Source organism: Parasteatoda tepidariorum, chromosome 1 (assembly GCF_043381705.1).
Source record: "Parasteatoda tepidariorum isolate YZ-2023 chromosome 1, CAS_Ptep_4.0, whole genome shotgun sequence".
Taxonomy (NCBI): Eukaryota; Metazoa; Arthropoda; class Arachnida; order Araneae; family Theridiidae; genus Parasteatoda; species Parasteatoda tepidariorum.
The window spans coordinates 2,310,796-2,331,514 of NC_092204.1; the positions used below are offsets into that span (position 1 = coordinate 2,310,796).

The 20,719-nt window shown below is 28.2% G+C and overlaps 1 protein-coding gene across 1 annotated transcript in view; it reads right to left on the reverse strand.

Annotated features, from left to right (window-relative positions):
• The window catches only part of LOC107450126 (ubiquitinyl hydrolase 1 puf), a 172,789-nt gene that overhangs the window by 59,016 nt on the left and 93,054 nt on the right, over window positions 1-20,719 (reverse strand). The window contains exons 38-46 of the mRNA XM_071186397.1: window positions 16,712-16,768; window positions 14,520-14,597; window positions 14,347-14,441; window positions 11,824-11,990; window positions 11,597-11,741; window positions 8,647-8,725; window positions 6,358-6,411; window positions 2,910-3,041; window positions 8-72 (exon numbers count right to left, since the gene is read on the reverse strand). Coding sequence (XP_071042498.1) covers window positions 8-72; window positions 2,910-3,041; window positions 6,358-6,411; window positions 8,647-8,725; window positions 11,597-11,741; window positions 11,824-11,990; window positions 14,347-14,441; window positions 14,520-14,597; window positions 16,712-16,768 — 872 coding nt within the window. The remainder of the gene's footprint in view (window positions 1-7; window positions 73-2,909; window positions 3,042-6,357; window positions 6,412-8,646; window positions 8,726-11,596; window positions 11,742-11,823; window positions 11,991-14,346; window positions 14,442-14,519; window positions 14,598-16,711; window positions 16,769-20,719) is intronic.

Below are 20,719 nucleotides of genomic sequence, written 5' to 3' on the forward strand. Positions count from 1 at the left end.
TACCTACTCAAAGTATGTGTGCTCAAAGAGGCTTTTGTCTTGAAGGAATTGCATGTTGTCTTGCCAAATCCACTGCAGAAAAGAAAAAAAAAATCTGATGATGACAGCCAGGGATTAGAAAGAGCAAAATAAGCTTTATTTAACAACATGGTGCATAGCTCCCAACATGGATAGGAAAAAATCCAGTAGATTTTACGAAATAATATAAATTTCATGATAATTGTTGCATAATGTAATAAATAATTTACGCATAGGGAATTTTAGAGATTTTTACAGTCATCAAAATAGAGAAACTGCAATAATTTCAAGTTTTGATTGACATTAAACATACTTGAAATGTTATGTATTATGTTTACTCATCATTTCGCTTATTAATAGGCACTTAATTCATCCAAGTTAGTTCAAAGATTTTTTTAATTAATTTAAAAAAGATAGTTCCAAATAAAACTAAACTGAACATTTTATAACAAAATCTTTTTAAAACTGATTTCTATAAATGAGGTTCGCTTCATGTATTAGTAATATTCAATTCAATATTCAAGCAAGTACTAATCTGTGTAAAAATTCCATTTCAATAGGGATTTTTTTTTTATTTTTTTTTTTTTAGAAAACTTCAATAGGGAATTTTTTTAAATGTACATAAACTTTTTAAGTTACACACAAAATGTTAAACGTCAGTAATTATAATTATATTAAATATATTGAGGGAATAATATGGTTCTGTTTAAGGGAAAATTTAAAATGTTAATTGATGCATAATTCAGATTTAAATATAGAACCAAAAAGGCAGATGTGAATAATAAGGTGTGAGAAAGTATTTAATTTCGAATAATAAATTAAAAAGATGAAATCTTATATAGATTTATTGTATTATATATATATATATATGTATTCAAATGCATTTAATGGAGAAGTTAAAATAAATACAAAGTAATGAATTCCTCTATAGTAATTTCGAAGTTGCCAACCTCAAATGAAATTTTTCTTAAAAAAATAATGAGAATCAAAATAAAAACAAAATAATTAAACTCTTAAGAAATTTGCCAAAAAATGATTATTTCAATGTTTTTTATTAATTTAGAGTAACTTTGTGATAACAGAACTTAAAAAAAAAGAAGAAAAAAAACGACAATATTTTAAGTGTTAAGAATATTTTATTGTTAGAGTAACTTTATATTATATAGAGAATATTTATATAGAGAATATTTTATATTGTTAGAGTGACTTTGTCATAACAGAACTTAAAAGAAAAAGAAAATACGACAATATTTTTAGTGTTAAGAATATTTTAACACATAGTTATAATAATAAAACTTTAATTATAATAGGCCAGTTTCTAAATACTCTAATGCAATGAATATTGATTTAGTCTAAAGTAGGGGTGCATAACCTTTTTGAGTGAAGGCAGAGCCGTTTTTGGGCCATCCCCTCCTTCCCCCACTCCTCCCCTCTTTTCAAAATATATGCTAAAATTTTCTTGCATGTTTTTTTTACATTTTTATTAATATGGATTTTAATTTACAAATTTGTTTATCGAACTTTATCTGCAATACCGACATACTGCCGATATTGCAGTTGATATCGATAATACCATTATGATTAGTTCGATCGATAACTATGTAAACACTTCACGTCAACAATACAACAACAAACCAGCAAAGAAAACAGTGAAATTGATAGTGAGATTAATTACAAGAAATATTTATACTACAAATAGCTTCATAGTTTTCATGATACTACTATGAAAATTTTTTTCTCCCAAGTTTTTTGTAGGCCCCTGAATTTCGTAGGCCCTAGGCACGTGCCTAGTGTGCCTATAGGTTAATCCGGCCCTGAGTGAAGGGCCACTTTCAAAGCAGGTAGATTAATGAAGGGCCGCACTCATATTTAGTCATGTTAGTGGCAAATATGATAATTTTTATATAAACATTAGTGTTCTAAGCACTAAATATTTTTGATTATTTGAATTTGTTTTAAACTAAAAAAAACATACTTTTTTTATTTTTTCCATTTTTCACAATTATTAATTTATCAAATATTTATATATATACATAAATATTGGGGGGNGAAGGGCCGCACTCATATTTAGTCATGTTAGTGGCAAATATGATAATTTTTATATAAACATTAGTGTTCTGAGCACTAAATATTTTTGATTATTTGAATTTGTTTTAAACTAAAAAAACATACTTTTTTTATTTTTTCCATTTTATTATTAATTTATCAAATTATTAATTTATTAATTATCAATATTATTAATATTATTAATTTATCAAATATTTATATATATACATAAATATGGGGGGGGGGATATATACTCTAACCAAAAAGAAACTTACAGAATGAAGTGCACACACACACAAAAAAGCATTTTATAGAGTAATATATATTTAAATTAAATATTTTAATAAAAGAAAATTTATAACGTTTAAACAAAAACCAAATGAAATTTTTTTAAATTTTATATTGAATTACATTTCCATAAATCATAAAAAATTTTTAAAATACTTTACATTTATTATTAGACCTACTATTACAAGACTTAATAAAATTATAACTTTTAAATTGCAAGAGAAATTTTTCCTGAACATCAAATTGTTCTACAACTTAGAAATTTCTTAATTTCTTCGAATACTCTTCTTTCTTAATAATTTCAAAATTTCTTAGAAACTTTCAAATTTAATTACATACAATGAAATTACATAATAAATTTTTATGTAAAGTTTAATAACATCCAATGAAAAAAAGCAATGAAGTGACCAAGGCACATAGAGGATAAGTAAGTTACTTACATAAATAAATAAAAAGTAGATAAACACGTTTTTCAAAATAATTAGAGGATTTATTAGGAAAAAGAGGAAAACTAAAGAATAAATAAAATATTAGTATTAAACAGATAAACAACATACCTCAGCAAGTTCTGGAGAAAGTTCAATTTGAGGGAGATGATTTGGATTATCTTCAGAATTATGAAATTTGGGTTTGTAATTGTCTGCATTTGGAATGATTCGCTCATAAAAAAGCATATAAGCACTATTTGTCTGAAATCAGAACCACAAACAAAAGAAATTAAGACATATTTCACTTTTACATACCCAAATTATTATTTATTTAAACAAACTCATTATGACATATAAATATATACTATATTAGATATACTCAAATTTAACATCATTAATGCCCAAAGTTAGCAATAAGAAAGAAAAAATTCAATAGGTACTTTTTAGAAAACTTACTAATTAGGGAATTTTCTAGAATCAGGGATGAGATGCTCCAAAAGACAAAAAAGCTGAATTTCCGTGAGTAAATCAAATGCGCATACAATTGTGTAATAATAAATTTTAGACAATTTAAGATAATAAATAATTATGTGTTGATATAAAACTAATTGCATAATAATTTATTAATATATGAAATTACATGGACATTTAACATTTAGTAAAATAACCAATTGAAAAAATAAAGTTAGAAATTATATTTGTCTTCAGTTCACACTAAGGAGACAATAATTACTTGAGAGTCCTGCCTAGTTTAGCACTACTGTAAACATTCAATTTCTTTTAATAAATACTATTAGGTGATTTATAGCAAGAATATCGGTCACAATTTTTTTTTTAATTATTTAGAAAGGAACATAAACTTTTACAATTGGAATCATAATATTCATATTACAGTAGAGAACTATTTATCCGGTATCCAGATAACCGGGAAGAATTTTGCTTGGTTTTCCCGCTATTTTAAAGCACTATAACGATTATTAAAAAAAAAAGCAGAAATTTGACTCATCTTAAAGTTGAGTAGAGGGAAAGGGGGGAATTCTTCTCCTTACTTGCCCAGAGGACCTTCAATTCTTCCCCTGACCTTGAAGATCATTAGATCCTGACGGGGCAGGGAAGGGACAAATGTTTTATTTCCTCCTGCTTATTTTCTTTTTCTGACAAGCTGCCATCAATCAAACTTAAAGGAGTGGCAAGCTGATTTCTTTTTCTCTTTGATTTACAAGGGGGTGGGGAAAATGCATTGCACAGGCATAGCAATGAGTGTTTGAGTTAAGGAACTTGGAACATCTGGCTAAGAGTATTGATTTTAAAGGTGAAATGTGAGATTTATTTTGAATCATCGACTTCAGTTGCTCAGTTTTGTTATTTATTATGGTGAATTGCTTTATTATTTCAGATAATGCATTATTTAATCAATAGTTATATATATCTATTTGACATCAATTAAAAAACAATATTTTTTTGTTGAATTCTTAGAAATGCGATATCATTAGCAAGTTTTTCTTGACGTGCAATCACATCTGCTTTCCTTAAAAATAGTCTTTTAATAAAAAAATAAAATAAAAAGAGAAGATTGTTTATTAATTTAAGCATATAATTATTTGTTAATAAAAGCAGGCCATTATTTTATAAAGAAAATAGTAGTTTCTTTTCTTTTTTTTAAAATTTTGATTATGTTCTTCTGATTCCACTGCATTGTTTTTTTTTTAAGGATAAATTTCGTTACTCAATAAATTAATTCTTTTTATTCATAAATTTTATCATTAAGTTTTTTTTTTTTTTTTTTAAATTCCGTTTATCTTATAATATCCTGTCTCTTCCAGGTTTTAATACTTATGTTAGTGCCTTTTTTAAATATTGTTTCTGTTCCATAATTTTCAAGTGTTGCTTTTATTTAGATTAATAAGTTTTCTTTTCATCCCCCCCAGTAGAATTAGGTATGAAATATATTGCGTTTTTTAATTATTGGTTTCGTTTCATATTAGTTAATTTGGGGATTTTAATTATTATCAAAAAATAAATATGCAAATTTTGTATTTTTTAAACTTGTTTTTCTTGTCTAAATTTGCAAATGTTTTTATTCTTTTAAATGTTATTTTTCGACCATTTTTTTTAAATTTAGGAGATCTTTTCGTTTTTTTCCTATTTTTAAAACTGTTAAATTTTTTCCTTGTAATTTGGGTTTGATAAAACATCGATTAACGGCACTTTTGGCCAATCCAGAAAACCGGGAAATTCAGACATCCGGGATAGCGATGGTCCAGAGCATCCTGGTTTACTGGTTCTCTACTGTATAATCTGATCTAGCTAAAGCCCTGTGAAACATATCAACAATTGTGAGGTAGAAACGTTAAGTAACTCCTTAACACACAAAAATTGCTATTCTAGTGTGTAAAACTTGCTTGAATTTTCTGTTTATCTTTGAAAATCAGGCATAAATATGCTCATTATTTCAACCGCTAAATTTTTAGAAAAAGTCGAATATTTATATAAAAAAAAGTTTTTGATAAAAAAAGATTGAAAACTGAAAGACAAAAATCTCATCCCCGTAAAATGTACAAAAATCAGGAGAATTTCAATTAAACCAGTAGATCTGAAAAAACTGGCAAAATCCAGTAGAGTAATTTCAATCAGTAAGTGACAAACAGCAAATTGATATTTGTGCAGAGAAATAAGTGATGAAAAAAAAAAGACTTATATGAAAGAATTTAAAATGAAAAAAAGTCTTCCTAGATAGAAACAGAAAAAAATTAACCATTTTTATACAAAAATCCATAGTGTTTTATCTGCTATTTATTAATATGGGTAAATGGGGTACTAACAAAACCCAAAGAACAAGAACACATTGTCTAATTATTTCAGGGTTCATCTTCTCTTTTATCAAAGCAAAAATTATAGAATTTCAAGAGCCTTTTTTGAAAAAATTCAAGTTTCTTATAAAAAATGAAAGACATTAAAAATAGTCTAGTAATTATTTATTATCAAAAATACATATCCCATAGTGACAGTGCCAATTATTTACCGCTAAAAAAATATTGCAAGGATTGATATAATTGTATCGATTACAGCATTATTTATTTTAGTACGATTATGAATTTTAAAAAAACGTAGCTGCTTTTAAAAAACTTAGTCAATTGTAACACATTTAAATAACATACACATTTGATTCTTCAAGTTTCTTAGAAATAGTTGTTTCTTTTATTGACTTGAGTTCAAAAATATTTTGCGTTACTTCTTTTTTATAAGCACTAATAGTAGAATTTAATTTCTTGAACTCTGTCGACATTGAAAATCAATGTGAGCATCCCAAAACAAAAAAATCAGGGCTTCATTCTAGGTGAAAGAAAGACAAACCTTTTGTTTCAAACATTCTTGCAAGTCTGAAAAACTGTTCAAATTAACTACAATTACGAGAAATTAAGGATTTTTAAAAACCTTGAACCAAAAATAAGTACTTATAAGGGGCTTTTACAATAAAAATTAAGCAGTTTTTAAGAAATGAGGGAACAATGAATTTATGCACAATTATTACTGACATAATATATAAATATATATATATATATAAAAAATTTCATACTTTTTCGAAAGAGAAATCCATAAATTTATCAGTTACAGAATCATACGTCTTACTCTGAAAAAAGAAAAGAAAAAGATAATTATACAAAAAGGAAAAACACTAAGCACCATTAATAAATTGTTTCAATATTTCAAGTTTGATCTTATATAAATATAATAACAAAAGGTATGGTCACAATCTTTAACTAAATGACCATCTAATACTTAAACAATTATGTACATAAAATTCTTATCAACACACTTTTCTCTTATTAAATAACAAAGGAAAAAACTGTTTTCTTTTTTTGGCAGGAGTTAAAATACATTTTTAGGCCTCACACATGTTGCATGGAAACAAAGAGAAAAAAAATTACTCTGACTTTACACAATATTTCTGATTTTTTTCAACTGGTTATATAAATTTTAATATTAATTTTTCAGTTAAGCTTTATTTCTAAACATAAAATATATTGTAAAACTTGTACATGAATTGTAACACCTGCATTTGAATAAAAAAAAAAAAACATTTCCTTAAAAAAAATTTTTAACTAATTTTTTAAAGGAAAAAAAAAAATATTGCACTTACTTTAAACATAAATTTATTCATTTCTCCCAACTTTTTGGGTATTTTAGTTTAATTACCTGACATTTCTCTGATTTTATCCAAAGTGATAAATTTCTAATTCTCAACCTTGATGACTCATAGGTGACATGATACTACTACTAGTATAGCAAGTACTAGAGTTTGTCTATGGTAAGAAATCCCCCTGCCACAAAGTCTGAGGCTGCCTGCTGCTATGGAAACAAGAATAGCTCATTCACTCCAGGGAGGATAGCTTTTCTTCACTCTGGGGCTAATACAACAGCCGAAAAGAACAAAAAAGAGATTGCCCTTCTCTAGCCGACTGGAGCCATAACCTGTCCTAAACAATGACCCCACACCCCTACTTGAAATAGTTATACCTCATTACCATAGTCACCATCATGGGTCCAGGCGAATGGCTAGGGGAGTTCTTACTTTAGACAAACTATAGAAGTTATTAATCTGGTAAACTGATAGCAAACAAAACTGACATTGATATCAAAAGCCAAACTCTTCCTTAATCAACTAATAAAAATGATTTTAAAAACATGCCTCATTTCTATTTGCTGACAAAAGATAAGAGTAATGTTTTATCTTAATTACATTTTTGAACAAAGAAATCTGCAGCTAATTTTCATTAATAAAGCATAAACTGATTCGGCAACTTTATTTTTTTAATTTGCTTTATTTTAAGCCTATGTAAGACTTATAATATATTAATAGATAGTCTTGTTTACAGTGCAAAATGAACATATGCTTTTATGAATTAATAATCTTATTTACAATACTAATATAGAATAACAGAAAAAGGAATCATTTTTTGCTGAATAAATGCTCTACATTTTTAAATTATTAAGAGTTTAAGTTTTTAATTAATAAAAGTTTTATTATTTTCTTATTTAATAAAAAAAGGAATTTTTCAAGTAACTAAGACCCATTTTTAATTTTGTGTAACATAAAAGATCACATTTTTCATACAGAAAAATAACTCACAATGAGTTTTGATAAGCTATGCCAATGAACTTATTTGTACAAACGATTAATATGTAGACTTTATCCAGTAAAAGTTATTCTACTGCAGTCTCTGTATACCAAATGAGATAAAAATAAAAATTCAGTATAGTCGTTCCCCAGGAGTTGACACGCCTTCATCACGTGGTATCCGACGATACTATTTCACTAATTTTGGGAGAAGGATGTGAACAATCCTGAACAAGGTTACTGTTTAGCGATCCTAGGACAAAATTATCTAATTCATAATCTTTATGTGAATTTTTTTAACATAAAATAATTCATAAATTTGATGATATTTCTCTCTTTTGAGAGAATAGTTTGTCCCTTTTGAGACATTTTGCTGCAATATATGTAATTAGCTAGAGTAACGAAAGGTATAATAGAACATGATAAAGAGAAGTGACTTATTGAAAATGAATTCACTGTTTGCGTTTGGCACGCATTAAGGATTGTCTCAATTTCAAGTGTGGAGACGTCTCTCCTCTTACTCTAGCCCTGAAATTGACTCTTCGTCCAAGGAGGTGGAGCCAAGTGTCAACTCTTGGTGAACGAATTGTACATACAAACCCGAGTAAACTAAATTAGCCATCCTTAAAGTAAAAAATGGCTTTTAATGATTTTTAAGCATTCAGAAGTCTGTTTTAAATTTGAATACATTAATAGTGGAACTAAATTAACATTCAGGGTGTTATTTAACAAAATTATAATACTTACAGTGACTTCACCACCAAAGCATTCTGCTGCAATATGTACAGGGTCAAAGTTTTTTACTTCAGAATCATTAAAAAAATACCTAATAAGGAGAAGAAAACACAATTTTATACTTTAAACTTGTTTTTACTATTTCTTACAGTAAAATTATCTCAAAATGACACAATAGTAAAAAAGAAAAGTCTTTATACAAGTTTAAAAATCACACGTTTTTTGTTTATATATATATATATATATATAACAAAAATTTGACAAAAAAAGTGCGATTTTTAAACTTGTAAACCATGTGATTATAAATCCCGATATGAGGCTTTTAAATCAAGTGAATATGAAACTCTACACCAAATTTAAAAAATGCGAAAATACAAATCATGATGCGTAATATTTAGAGCACGATGCATAATTTTTAAATCGCGCGATATTACAACCGCAAACACGAACTACGACATTGGATTTTAAGCTTGCGCAGCTACATAGGGTTTTAAAAGCTTGTAAATACAAATCGCGATATTGGTTTTTTAAATCTCGTAAATAAGAATTGCAATGTACAATATTTAAATCGCCTGAATAAGAATCGCAATGTTCAACTTTTAAATCAGGTAAATACGAAAATCGATGTTTGATAATAAAATCGCGTGAATAAAAATTGAGATATTTGCAGAGTCTGAACTTGGGATTTCTGGAGGGCTTGTTTGCATTGTTTTTTGTTTAGACATAATAAATAAAAATTTACAAGATTAATTGAATGAGCAAATAAATATTTTCACAGCAAATCCACCTCTATTTTTTTCCTCTTTTTTTGTTTACTTTCACTCCAGAATACAAGAAGCAGCGACGTCTGAATTACGAAAATACGAGCTATCCCGCAGACGGATAAAAAATAGGGAAAATCTTATTTTCTGTGTGTGAAATCGGAGAAAATAGCTGATATTAGTAAAAATGCAAAAGAGTTAGCAACCAGGACGTAGTTTGAATTTTCTGTTTTTCTTTGAAAATCGTAAATAAGAATAATTATTTTACTTCAACGACTGAATTTTTTTTAAAAAAAAAGCGGGATACTTATATATATATATAAAAAAAATAAAAAAACTTTTAGAGAATCTGAGTTTTAGATAAAAAGGATGAAATTCGAGAGACATAAGCGAAAAAAATCTCATCCCTGTATAAAGGTCTGCAACCTTTCTGATAACCTTGCGAAAATCCTCTAAAATGAGGAAAAAAGGAAACAATTTTTAGAGAAACTTCAGAGGGAGGAATGAGGACTTCAATAATTTCGCTCCGTGGAAAATTAAATTCCTCATAAAATATTTTAACTTGTGCAAAAAAAAAAAAAATTCAGCGGAAATTAGTGGGGAAAATCTGAAAAAATGCGGAAATCTGCGAATCGGAGGAAGAATCTCATCCCTGAAGATGGTAGGTGGCTCAGGGGATAGAGCTCTCGCCTCTCAACGAGGTGAATCGGGTTCGAATCGCAGTTATGGCGGGGGTTCATTCTGATTCTGCACCCAGCTCGCAACAACCACAGAGCTGGCGTAATATAATTTTATTGTTTATTTAAGGATCTGCATTTTTATGCAGACATATAAAAATATGTGAAATGCAAAAAAAGTTACACTAGCTATTCCACTGATGCATTGTTATTTCACACCAATTATAGTGCCCAAAATATGATCTAAAACCATCATCACTGTTGGTGAGAGTGACAACCTGGAAACAGGGCATGCCAATGGCATACCTTTTAGCCAACCAGACTGTCTAGGGGTCAGGGAACTAGCCGTGCGTCGGAAAAATGTTCCGGGCAAGATATGGTGTTCTTTCATTCTCTGTACTATCTGTCCTTACTGTGAGAGCAAAGTTGGCCCACCTAATAGGGTGCCCCTCAAAGAGTGGCCCTGTAAAATGCCTGAACTGATGAAATGTTAACACAGGTGGGTGTTGGAAATAATACAAATGATCAAAAACAAAAGGGTTTATTTCTGAATTGCTAGTGTATGTTTAAGTAATTTAGCACAACATGAAGAGTGTCATTTTGTAACAAAGGAAAGGAGTCAAAAATTTAAAAAAAGTGATATCATTTATGAATGTCCCCAAAGCCACATTTTGGAAACAGCTAAAACTCACTAGCCTTCCTTAAGGCTGCTCGCACACAAGCTTTGATTCCACCAATGAAATTTAACCCACTACAAAATTTGTAACTACAAATCGTTCATGGTTGTTCGCCTCCCCCCCTTTTCACATGGTGAACAGTACACAGTACAGGTGGCTCAGACACTGTAAGAACCACACGTAGTGTCAGGAAACTTTCAAGCAATAGCTAAACACAATAAAACCTCGCTACAACAACCAAATAAATATATTGTTGTAGAGGGATATATTATTATATGGAGGGCCAACATACTTTGGTGACACAATTAAGATTTTTTAAAATTTATTATATATGTATTAACTATAAATATATTTGCATATTATAGAAAGAATTAATTTGCTGAGTGTTAAATATGACATCAGATAGGAATGTTACATCTGTGACTTCTTACGAGAAAGGGAGGCAATTTTAAGGTCTTGGGGTGGTCGATGCACGTCAACGATGGGGTATTGAAATCTGAATACAAAAGCCATTCACTGTGGTGAAAAGAAATAAGATAGGTATATTATCAGTTGTGAGTCTTCTCTTGTCAGAAAAGACCAGAAAAAAAGGCAAAATATGATAAAATAAGATTTTTAACATTATTTGAAGAAAAAAAATATTCGTTTTACAGGGGTTAACTGCTTTAGAGAATATTGCAATATTGAGAGGAGCATGACATTAGTTAATATGCAAGTTCATCGGGACCACGAAACATTACTGTAATAGAGGGAGCTATTGCTGTTTCGGATATCGTAGTAGTGAGAGTTCACTGTATATACTTGTTGTCTAAGTAAATTTAAGACCTATGACATGCAAAAATCATACCATTTATCTTTCCCAGGGGAATTTCTTTCCCTTATGAAGCAGTAGTAGTGACCACCTTCAGCGTTTCCCGTATGAACAGTCACACCAATAAGCTCATATTCAAAGCATTCATCTTCTTCCTCCAACCCGGCATTGTCTCCATTATCTAAATAGGAATAAAGCAATAATTAAAAATGCCCCACAATCATGCAATGACCGCCAAAAAAAAGTGTCATTAAAATACTTGCCAATATGCTGTTTTGGGATGAGGTTTTTCTCCATGTAGTTTGACATATCGAGTTGGAATGGAAAAGAGAAGTGGGTGTTGACTTTTTCTTTTGAGTTTGTCACAAAACTAAAAGTATACCGCATCATGTTGAAGCACAATATTTTAGGCAGTTTCTTTAGGCAAGCCCTGTCAGGAAACAAATTTTAAGATGAAAAATACTACAAAATTTTAACATTCATTCAACTGTGACATTGTTCAAAAATATATTAGCCAAGTGTTCAATATTCCCCTTGTAAATAACATTTTATTGCCTTAAGATTGTATTTTTTTTTGCATCAAAAATTTTTTGGAACAATTTGTAAATGTAGTATATCTTAGTAAAATAAAAACAAAGTATCTGCACACACAATCCAAAACTATCTGCAAGCTCATAATATTTTTTGATAATAGAATAATTTAATATACAAAATATTAAATATACAAAAAGAGTTCACTATTTAAATTTTTTATTGATTCTTGACAAAAAAATATCTTTATATACATGCACATCAACAACACTAGAGAAAGATTAATATAAACGCATTGATAGTTTAGCAAATGGGCAAAATTCGGAGAATGTTTCACCCCAAAGCACTATTTCCCTATCCAATAACGTGGAAAAACAGGTTTTGCTATGTGGAGAAGACGGCAGGTTAAAATAAGACTTTTTACGTGCAGAACTGTCAGTTATACATAAATAGGATATTTAAGAACTGCATTCATATAAAGTAATTATCAAGAAATATTAGTAATTTTGATCCAAATGAAATTTCATTAAAAGATTTTATACTCTCACTGCAATGGTTTATTTTCATTGTAAAGCGATAGTTGTTGTGTTGAGTTAGCAGTAAAAATCTAGCTGATTGCGTGCTTGACCGCTAACCGTGAGATCGTTAATCTTTGGGCTAAAATGGCAGTTATATCTTTTCTCTTTGGGAGCAGACAATTAAACACTGACTTTCTTCTACCTGGCCTAAATCATGATTCTGTCGCCTGCTTCGTATTTTCTTCTTCTCCACTGCAAACTTTTCTTCTTTGCGTGCAAGGATATTTTTTTTTACATTACAATAAATATTTAAAAAAATGTATCAGCAAAATTGGAGAATCACCACAAATGTATCTGCGCATGGCGTGCGTCTATATTGTCTAACTATGAATGTGGTTTATCATTATATTGCCCCACTCAAGCTTTTTTTTTTTTATGAATGTCCATTCAAATAGTATATTCATCAAATAAAGTAATTTTCAGATAATTTTCTTTTATATTAACTATTTCAACTAACTTTAATGTTATAGTACAGTATAACCTCAAAAATTTGGGTTGCTCGGAGAAGTCTGGATTTTAGATATCCCTTTTTTTAAGGCAAGGGGGTTGTTGATTTCTCAAAACAGTGATTCTATTTTTTATTCTGATTGTTTTTTCATTGTTTTGCTGTTATTTTATAAATTTCCACCTTGATATCTCAATAAGACAGGAGAGTTGAGTGATCTTTTCTTTAATCAGGATGATTAAATCGTAAATTTAGAGTCTTTTTGTTAAGTAATTTTTCATGTTTTTTTTTTAATGAATGTTACAAAAAATAAAAAGCTTCTCTACCCCCTCAAAAAAAAAAAAAAAAAAAAAAAAAAACTTTTTTGAGAACAAAAAGTTTTTTGCATTATTTTATTTAGGCTTGGTATATCCACATCTATATTTGAGTTTAAAATTGAATCAGTTAATTTTTTTTCTTGCAACATATTATTCAGATTGCAAATGTTTTTAGATTTTAAAAAATATAATGCAGAGTTCTCTCTAGGGATAAAAAAAGGCAGGGCGCTTCCTCTCTGAAAAGGTCATTTACTTAACGTAAAAAATTTATTGAAATGTGTAATATTTTGTAATAACTGAATTCTATTCTAATCAATTTTCATAATATCCTCAAATACTATTTTTTTTGTAGTTTACAAAAATAATTAAAGGCATACCAAAAGACAATCTCTGTACATAATTTTCTTTGTTGAAAAAAGCAAACAAAAAATGATTAATTGATCAACAACCTGAAAGCTTTTTTCTATAATTTAGGCTTCAAAAGTTATAAATCTTGACCTATTATATTATTTTACTTTAAAAAGTTAAGGTAAATTGTATATAAAGTATCAAACATTTATTAATATATGTAATTATAATGTGTACAATGGTTACACATGTAGAATTTTTGCCTTTCACCAAGGTTTTGGACACTTTAAGACAGTTTCAATCAGTTTAGACAGAAAAATCCACGAATCACGTTCTAAACCCCAACCCTGGTTATAGTGTGTTCAATGTTGCTGTTGTTGTTTTTTTAAACTAAAGCCAATTTTTGTTAATTCAAAATTTTTTTCATTTTCCTTTACTTGGTATAACAAGAGAAAAGAGAATCCACTAATAACATAATTTTAAGTGCTATAAGAAAGGTAAAAAAAAAAAAAATACATATATATATATTAATTATGAAAGTTAGAAGAAAATAAAAAAAAAATTTGCCTTTTTTCAGCTCGCACTTTTTTACCACATTGAGAACAAGTGTACATATTATCTCCTTCCAACGTATCCTTGACCGTTATTTCATCGATCGAGTCCTGTAAAATACACATTTATTATATGATTTCAAAGTCATCTAAATATTTATAACAACAAAAGGTTTCAGATTAACTTACCAGTAAGTTCCGCATATCAGCAACTTGACAGCGTAAAGTATAAAATTCTTCTAATGTTCTACTAATGTGTGGGCAGTCCTATAAAATGGAATAATCAAAATAATTTAGGTAACAGAAAGAATGATATTTATACAAAAATATATAAAACAATTCAGTTTTACACCTGGGAAAAACTAACTTCGCTTCATTAAAATTGGTAAGTTTACCTCAAAAACTATTCGTAAGTTTAATTAACACCTGCAAATTACTTTAAGTCACTTATTAAAACAGATTTTGCGCCAGGGAAAAAAAATTGATACATTTATCAGAAAAAACTATCAATAGTAGCATTTCAAGTGTGGCTTATATGTAAAAGTTTCATGTCCTGTCGGGAATCTTGAATAAGCATTCAGTCAGATAAATCTTTTTTGTGATGCAGTCGATAAGCAATTTTTCAATGCATCAGCAGCAATTGAATGTTGGTTCTCTTGTATAAAGCATACTGAAACACTTGCATATAATACTTTTTTCTTAATATTAATATTGTTTATTTATTCCATCACTGATTATTTCTACTCTTCAATCACAATATGTATAATTTTCATTTGTTAAAAATTTATAATGCTCTAAATAATTCATATTTTTTTCTCTATAAATTAGGGGTGCACAACCAGTGGCCCGCCTACTGTAGATGTGTGGCCTGCAGGATCTTTTTTAATGCAAGAAAAAAATTTGTTTCAATTTGATATTTTTTAAATATTATAAATTTTCCTTAATTAAAATATTTAATTTAAATTTATATTACTGTATAAAATAGGTATATTTTTTGAAATTTCATTTTTCAAGCCTTTTTTTTTTTGGTTAGAATTTATATCCTCCTAATATATATATACATATTTATAAAATTATTATATTTAATTAATTATTTATTATTTAGAAAAAAGATATTATTTATTTAGAAAAAATTAATATAATATTATTTATTTAGAATAAATTAATTATTTAGAAAAAATGGAATAAGCTTTTTTAAAAGAAAAGGAATCAGTTTTTCTTAGTTTTAAATAAATTCAAATAATTAAAAGTATTTAATTTTCAGAAACTATGTCATTTAGTTTACTGACTAAAATATTTATTGCTTAGAACACTAATTTTCATATAAAAATTATCATATTTGCCGCTAGCATGACTAAATATGCATGCGGCCCTTTATTAATCTACCTGCTGTAAAAGTGCCCCTTCAGTAAAAAAGGTTGTGCACCTTTACTATAAATCATAAATATTTAAGAGTATATTTTTGCAAATGGAGGTATTTAATTTGTATTAAAAATTTTAAAGCATTAAAATTGATCTGTTTAAGAAATATATTTTGCCATATTTATTAGGTAAGTTTAACAATATTTGAAATGATCAATATAATGCAAAGTCTTGCATTATGAAGATCCTCAACCTGAGAAATTCTTATGTTTTAAATCCCTTAAGAGGAAGTTGTTACACAATCACTGTTAATTCCCTCATCATAGTAATAGTATTCCATTATAATATTTGAACTTTCAGTTGAATTATTCATATAAATTATTTTTTTTTACTTGAATAAACATGCTGTATAAACTTCGGAAAAAGTGAACACTCAGTTGCAGTGAACTTTTTAAGGGGTCCTCAACAAAAGTACATTTGTATAGTGTTATTTCATATCCTTATAATTAAGAACAGTTTGTTTATATTTGGACTTAAATTTAGTTTCCATACAAATTTCATATATTCACATTTCCAACAATATAAATGACATCATGAAGCCTCATTTATGGTAGACATATTGCTGGATTCACACGCAGCTAGTTTGACTGTAACAGTATTGAATACTCCTCTAACTGAACACAAAAAGACTAATTCTTGTGCAATTCCTTAACACAGGGGTTGCCAACTGAGAGAAGAGACAGTTTAAAAATTAAAATTTTACATTGTACATTTAATATTACATCTCCAAAAATTTTGTTAGATTGTAAGTTTTTGTTTCGTGGCAAAGCAGTCACAGAATTCTGTGAAATTTGAAGTAAAATCAAGCTTTTAGACCTGATAGGATGGGGAAAAAAAACTAAGAATTATTTGTACGAATTTATTAAAAGTTTAAAAATAAAACTTTGAATAAGAAATTATTAAGTTATTTTCTACAGATTACAATAATTGAAAGTTAGTGTTTTAAAAATTATACTTACTAAAGAAACAACATTATTTGATATAATACCACAAAATAGTGTCTTCACAAGCTCTTTCTGTAAGAACAAAATATATAGTTTAAGAAAAGGACATAAGGATAAAAGCAAACAACTATAATACTAATACAATTTACATTCATTCATAAAACTTCCATTTTTTTGTAGTAAAAATTTAATTGTTGCAATGAATTTTAACATATGAAATTCAACTATATCAAGAAATATATAGAAACTCTTAACCAGTGGTCAGAGTTTTCACTAGTTTTACAATAATCTTTTTTGGCCGATTTAAAACATTACAAAATGTATGCTAGTCAGTAATGGGATTCAAATAATTTAAGAACCGGTACTCTCAAAATATTTATATTTTTTTAATAGAAAAACAAAGATACAGTAATTTTTGATTACGCTGCATCTGCAAAGGACATAGGAAAAAATTTCAATTATCATATAGGTTGCACTTAAGCTTCTTTCACTAACATACAATAAAATATGCTATGTCACTGGATTTACTCAATTACATTGATAAGTACTATAAATAAATCTGGCTATGATTCCCTTTCCAAATATATAATTAAAGTTTGAAATTCAATAAAAGTCATTCGCCGTTAAAAGAAATATCTTTAAAAATGCGCAATAGTGGACACTACATCGATTCTTATCACATGCATGATAAAACAGGTATAATTTTTTTACACTTACCATAAAAAGAAAGAATGATACAGAAGACACATATATAAGTAATCATAATTTGAAATGAATGAGAAATGAGATTGAGAAATGAAAAATAAACTAATCACAAAATGAATGTAAACAGGGTATCTTCAAATTCATGACTTAACAAAGTTACTATTTTCTCCCACAAAAACACAACAATGAATTTTTAAAAAAAGCATTATAATAACATTCATTGAAATGATAGGTATAACTGCTATACTCTGCATCTTCATATTTACGGATTTTAAATTTAAAAAACAGAGTAAAGAAAGAGCAATAAAATAGCTGAAAAAAATACAAAAGCAAATCATTTTTCTCCCGTAGAACTACGTTCTAAAGATACTTTTCTTGTTCATCTGAAAGGAAAGAAATACTCCTGATTTTTCTGTTCTCATTTAGGAATTTAAAAAAAATCGCCACTGACTGGTTTGCTTCAACTAGAATTTTAATTGATAAAATTTAAAAAAATAAATAATAAAAATTCGTAAATCACAGAAGAGTTAAAAAGATAATTCCGTCTAGAAATGATGTTTTTACTTTCATTTTTTGAAAGAACACCATAATTTTTAAAGAACATGATAAAATAATTTTAAATTCTAATAAAATATGCCTAAGTGGTGATTTTGTTTGGAATTCAGATATTTGGAACAAGATGAAATTGGGGGGGGGGGGGATTCCATTTTAAAAATAAGATTTTTCGGAAGTGGTGTAAGTGGCAAAACGTGGTTTTGGAGCAACAAAAAAGCAATTTTGGAGCAGTGAAACAAAGATTTGGAGCATATTTAATAAAAGGAATTAAAACAATAACTTAATAGCAAGAGTTTTCAATTTTGTTCATTAATAACATATCTTAATTTTTATCACTTTTTTGAAGGTCCCTGCATAAACAAATTAAGTTTCTTTTTGGTATCTTCCAATGCTGTTAAATATTCTGCTATCCTCGACTTAGCCTCAGATAAGAGGATCTGTCCACTTTCTATAATCGACATGTCTTTATTATTTAACTCATCTTTAATATTTTATTCAGCTGTGGCTAAGAGATCTTGAGAAGCCTTCAATTTTTTTTAGCAAATCAATTTCAGCAGCAATCAATCTGCTTTCCTCAGTTTCAGTGTTATCACATTCTTTTTGCTTTCTTTTTTCTCAACCTCTAATCAAGCAGAATAATTTTTAAATGCTGCACGAGTCCCTTCAATCATATCTTTGTCAACTTTAAAGTTATTTAAACCCTCAGGTGATATGTGACACAACTTGTCTCAAACCATTAACACTATGGTTTGCCCTATTGTCAAGCAGCTTTTTATTCACACATATGGAAACTAAACCCTCTCTAGTACTAAAACCTCTTTCAGCATCGGTATTCCCATGTGGTATGCACGAAAGAGCTTTAAAAAGCTTTGTTATAAGAGGATATTTGATATTTCCCAAATTATCTTTCTTTGCAAAATAGTCCAAATACACATCAATTCACAAGTCACAAAATAGTTCCAAAACACATCAATAGTTGCATATTCATTTGAGTCAGAAGAATAACCTTCTGGTTCTCTACGTAACAGCAACAAAGATGCCTCTTCAGGAGTGTCTTCCATTCTTATTACAGGATTCAGCAGTTTAAGATGGTACAGTGACCTATTTTCAAGAGGCACATTTTAATAACTTTTTTGCACATGCCATAGACCTGGCACCTAAATAAATAGAATTTTTTATTGAAGAAGATAAGGGATTATGAGCAATTAATCCTCACTTCGGCCAGATCACGCTATTGGTTGAAAATGACATCACTGTTTGGGGGCAGGGAGATGGTGGCTATTGGCTGGTGTTTGCATGATTCTGGCGACAAATTTCGTATTCACACAGGCTCGCTTGGAATTTATTCCTTCTCTTATCTTTTACAGTTATAAAGTAACAAAAATTGGAATAAATATAAGATCAAATTTACTAATACATCGTAATTTAGTTGTGTTATGAATAATTTTAAAAACTTCATAATCAAGCAACATGTATATTTAGTTTAAAGTAATGACCAAAATTCTGGGCTAGCCCCCCCTGCATTTCTAGATCAACCGCAGTTGCCCATGACGTAATAGCAGTATAGTTGAATATGACTTACTTAGATTCTAATAAAAATTACCACAAAACTGTGAATATTGTTTTTATTACTTAACATTAATACCACGTGTAAACAGAGCATGTTTGAAAACTAAATATAAAATGTGTCGACAAAATACTATGCAATACACAGCATGGGTCTTCCCCCAAACAGTGATGTCATTTTCAACCAATAGTGTGATCCGGACGAAGTGAGGATTAATCGCTCGTAAGGGATTGGATTGAATGTAGGGTTTAGTAGCACAAAGTCCAAAAGAGGACATGCTGTGCCAAACACGGTAAGAAGAAGATAAGGATGTAATCGCATTTGTGGTATCTAGTCCATAATCTATTAAATTTGAATTTTGCCAAATTTCTGCGTTTTCTACATCCAAAGATTTTAAGTCCTTCCCTGTCAAACTAAGAAAAGCAGAACTCCTTAAAAAACGCCCTAACAATGCTTAATCTAGAGACACCATTTCATCATACAGCAAGTGAAACAATGATGTCTCAGTTTGGAAAAGACCTAAAAATTTATTTGATATAGCCGAAATATTTCTTAAAAACGAGCTTTTGGCAAAAGCAATTTAAATAAATTCAATATTCAGTGGCTTATATTATTTATTAAATTAATAATTACATTATTTAATTCTGAAAAAGGTAATTTAAAACTCTAATTAATTTAACTATTATTAAAGGTTATTGAGTGTATTTTTCTTAAAATTTAAATAAATGTTATTTGTAATAGTATATTCAACAAAACATTAACAAGATTAATATTGATCATACCAAATTTATAAAAATATGTAAAGAATTAAGCAAACTTTAATAAATTTATATTACAAATGTAAATTACTGAATGGCTCCTAAATTTTTTAAAATTAAAATTGGTTATCTAGTACAGTATTTCATTAATGAAATGATTAAAAAAAATTAAATAATTTTTAAATGCAAATACAATGAGAAGCTAAAAAAAAATTTTCAGAAGTAAATTATTATATTGTCTCTACACTCATAATATTTAACAAATCGGAGATAATTAATTTTTTTTACATCAATTGTTTTAAATCAAATCATTAAGAGATGAATTAAAGTATTAATGAATGACAAATCCAAAAAACATAAGATAATTTTGCTACTTTAAAAATTCTGAAAGCCCCTCTCTTCATACTTATTTAAAATCTTGCCTCTAAATATTATTAA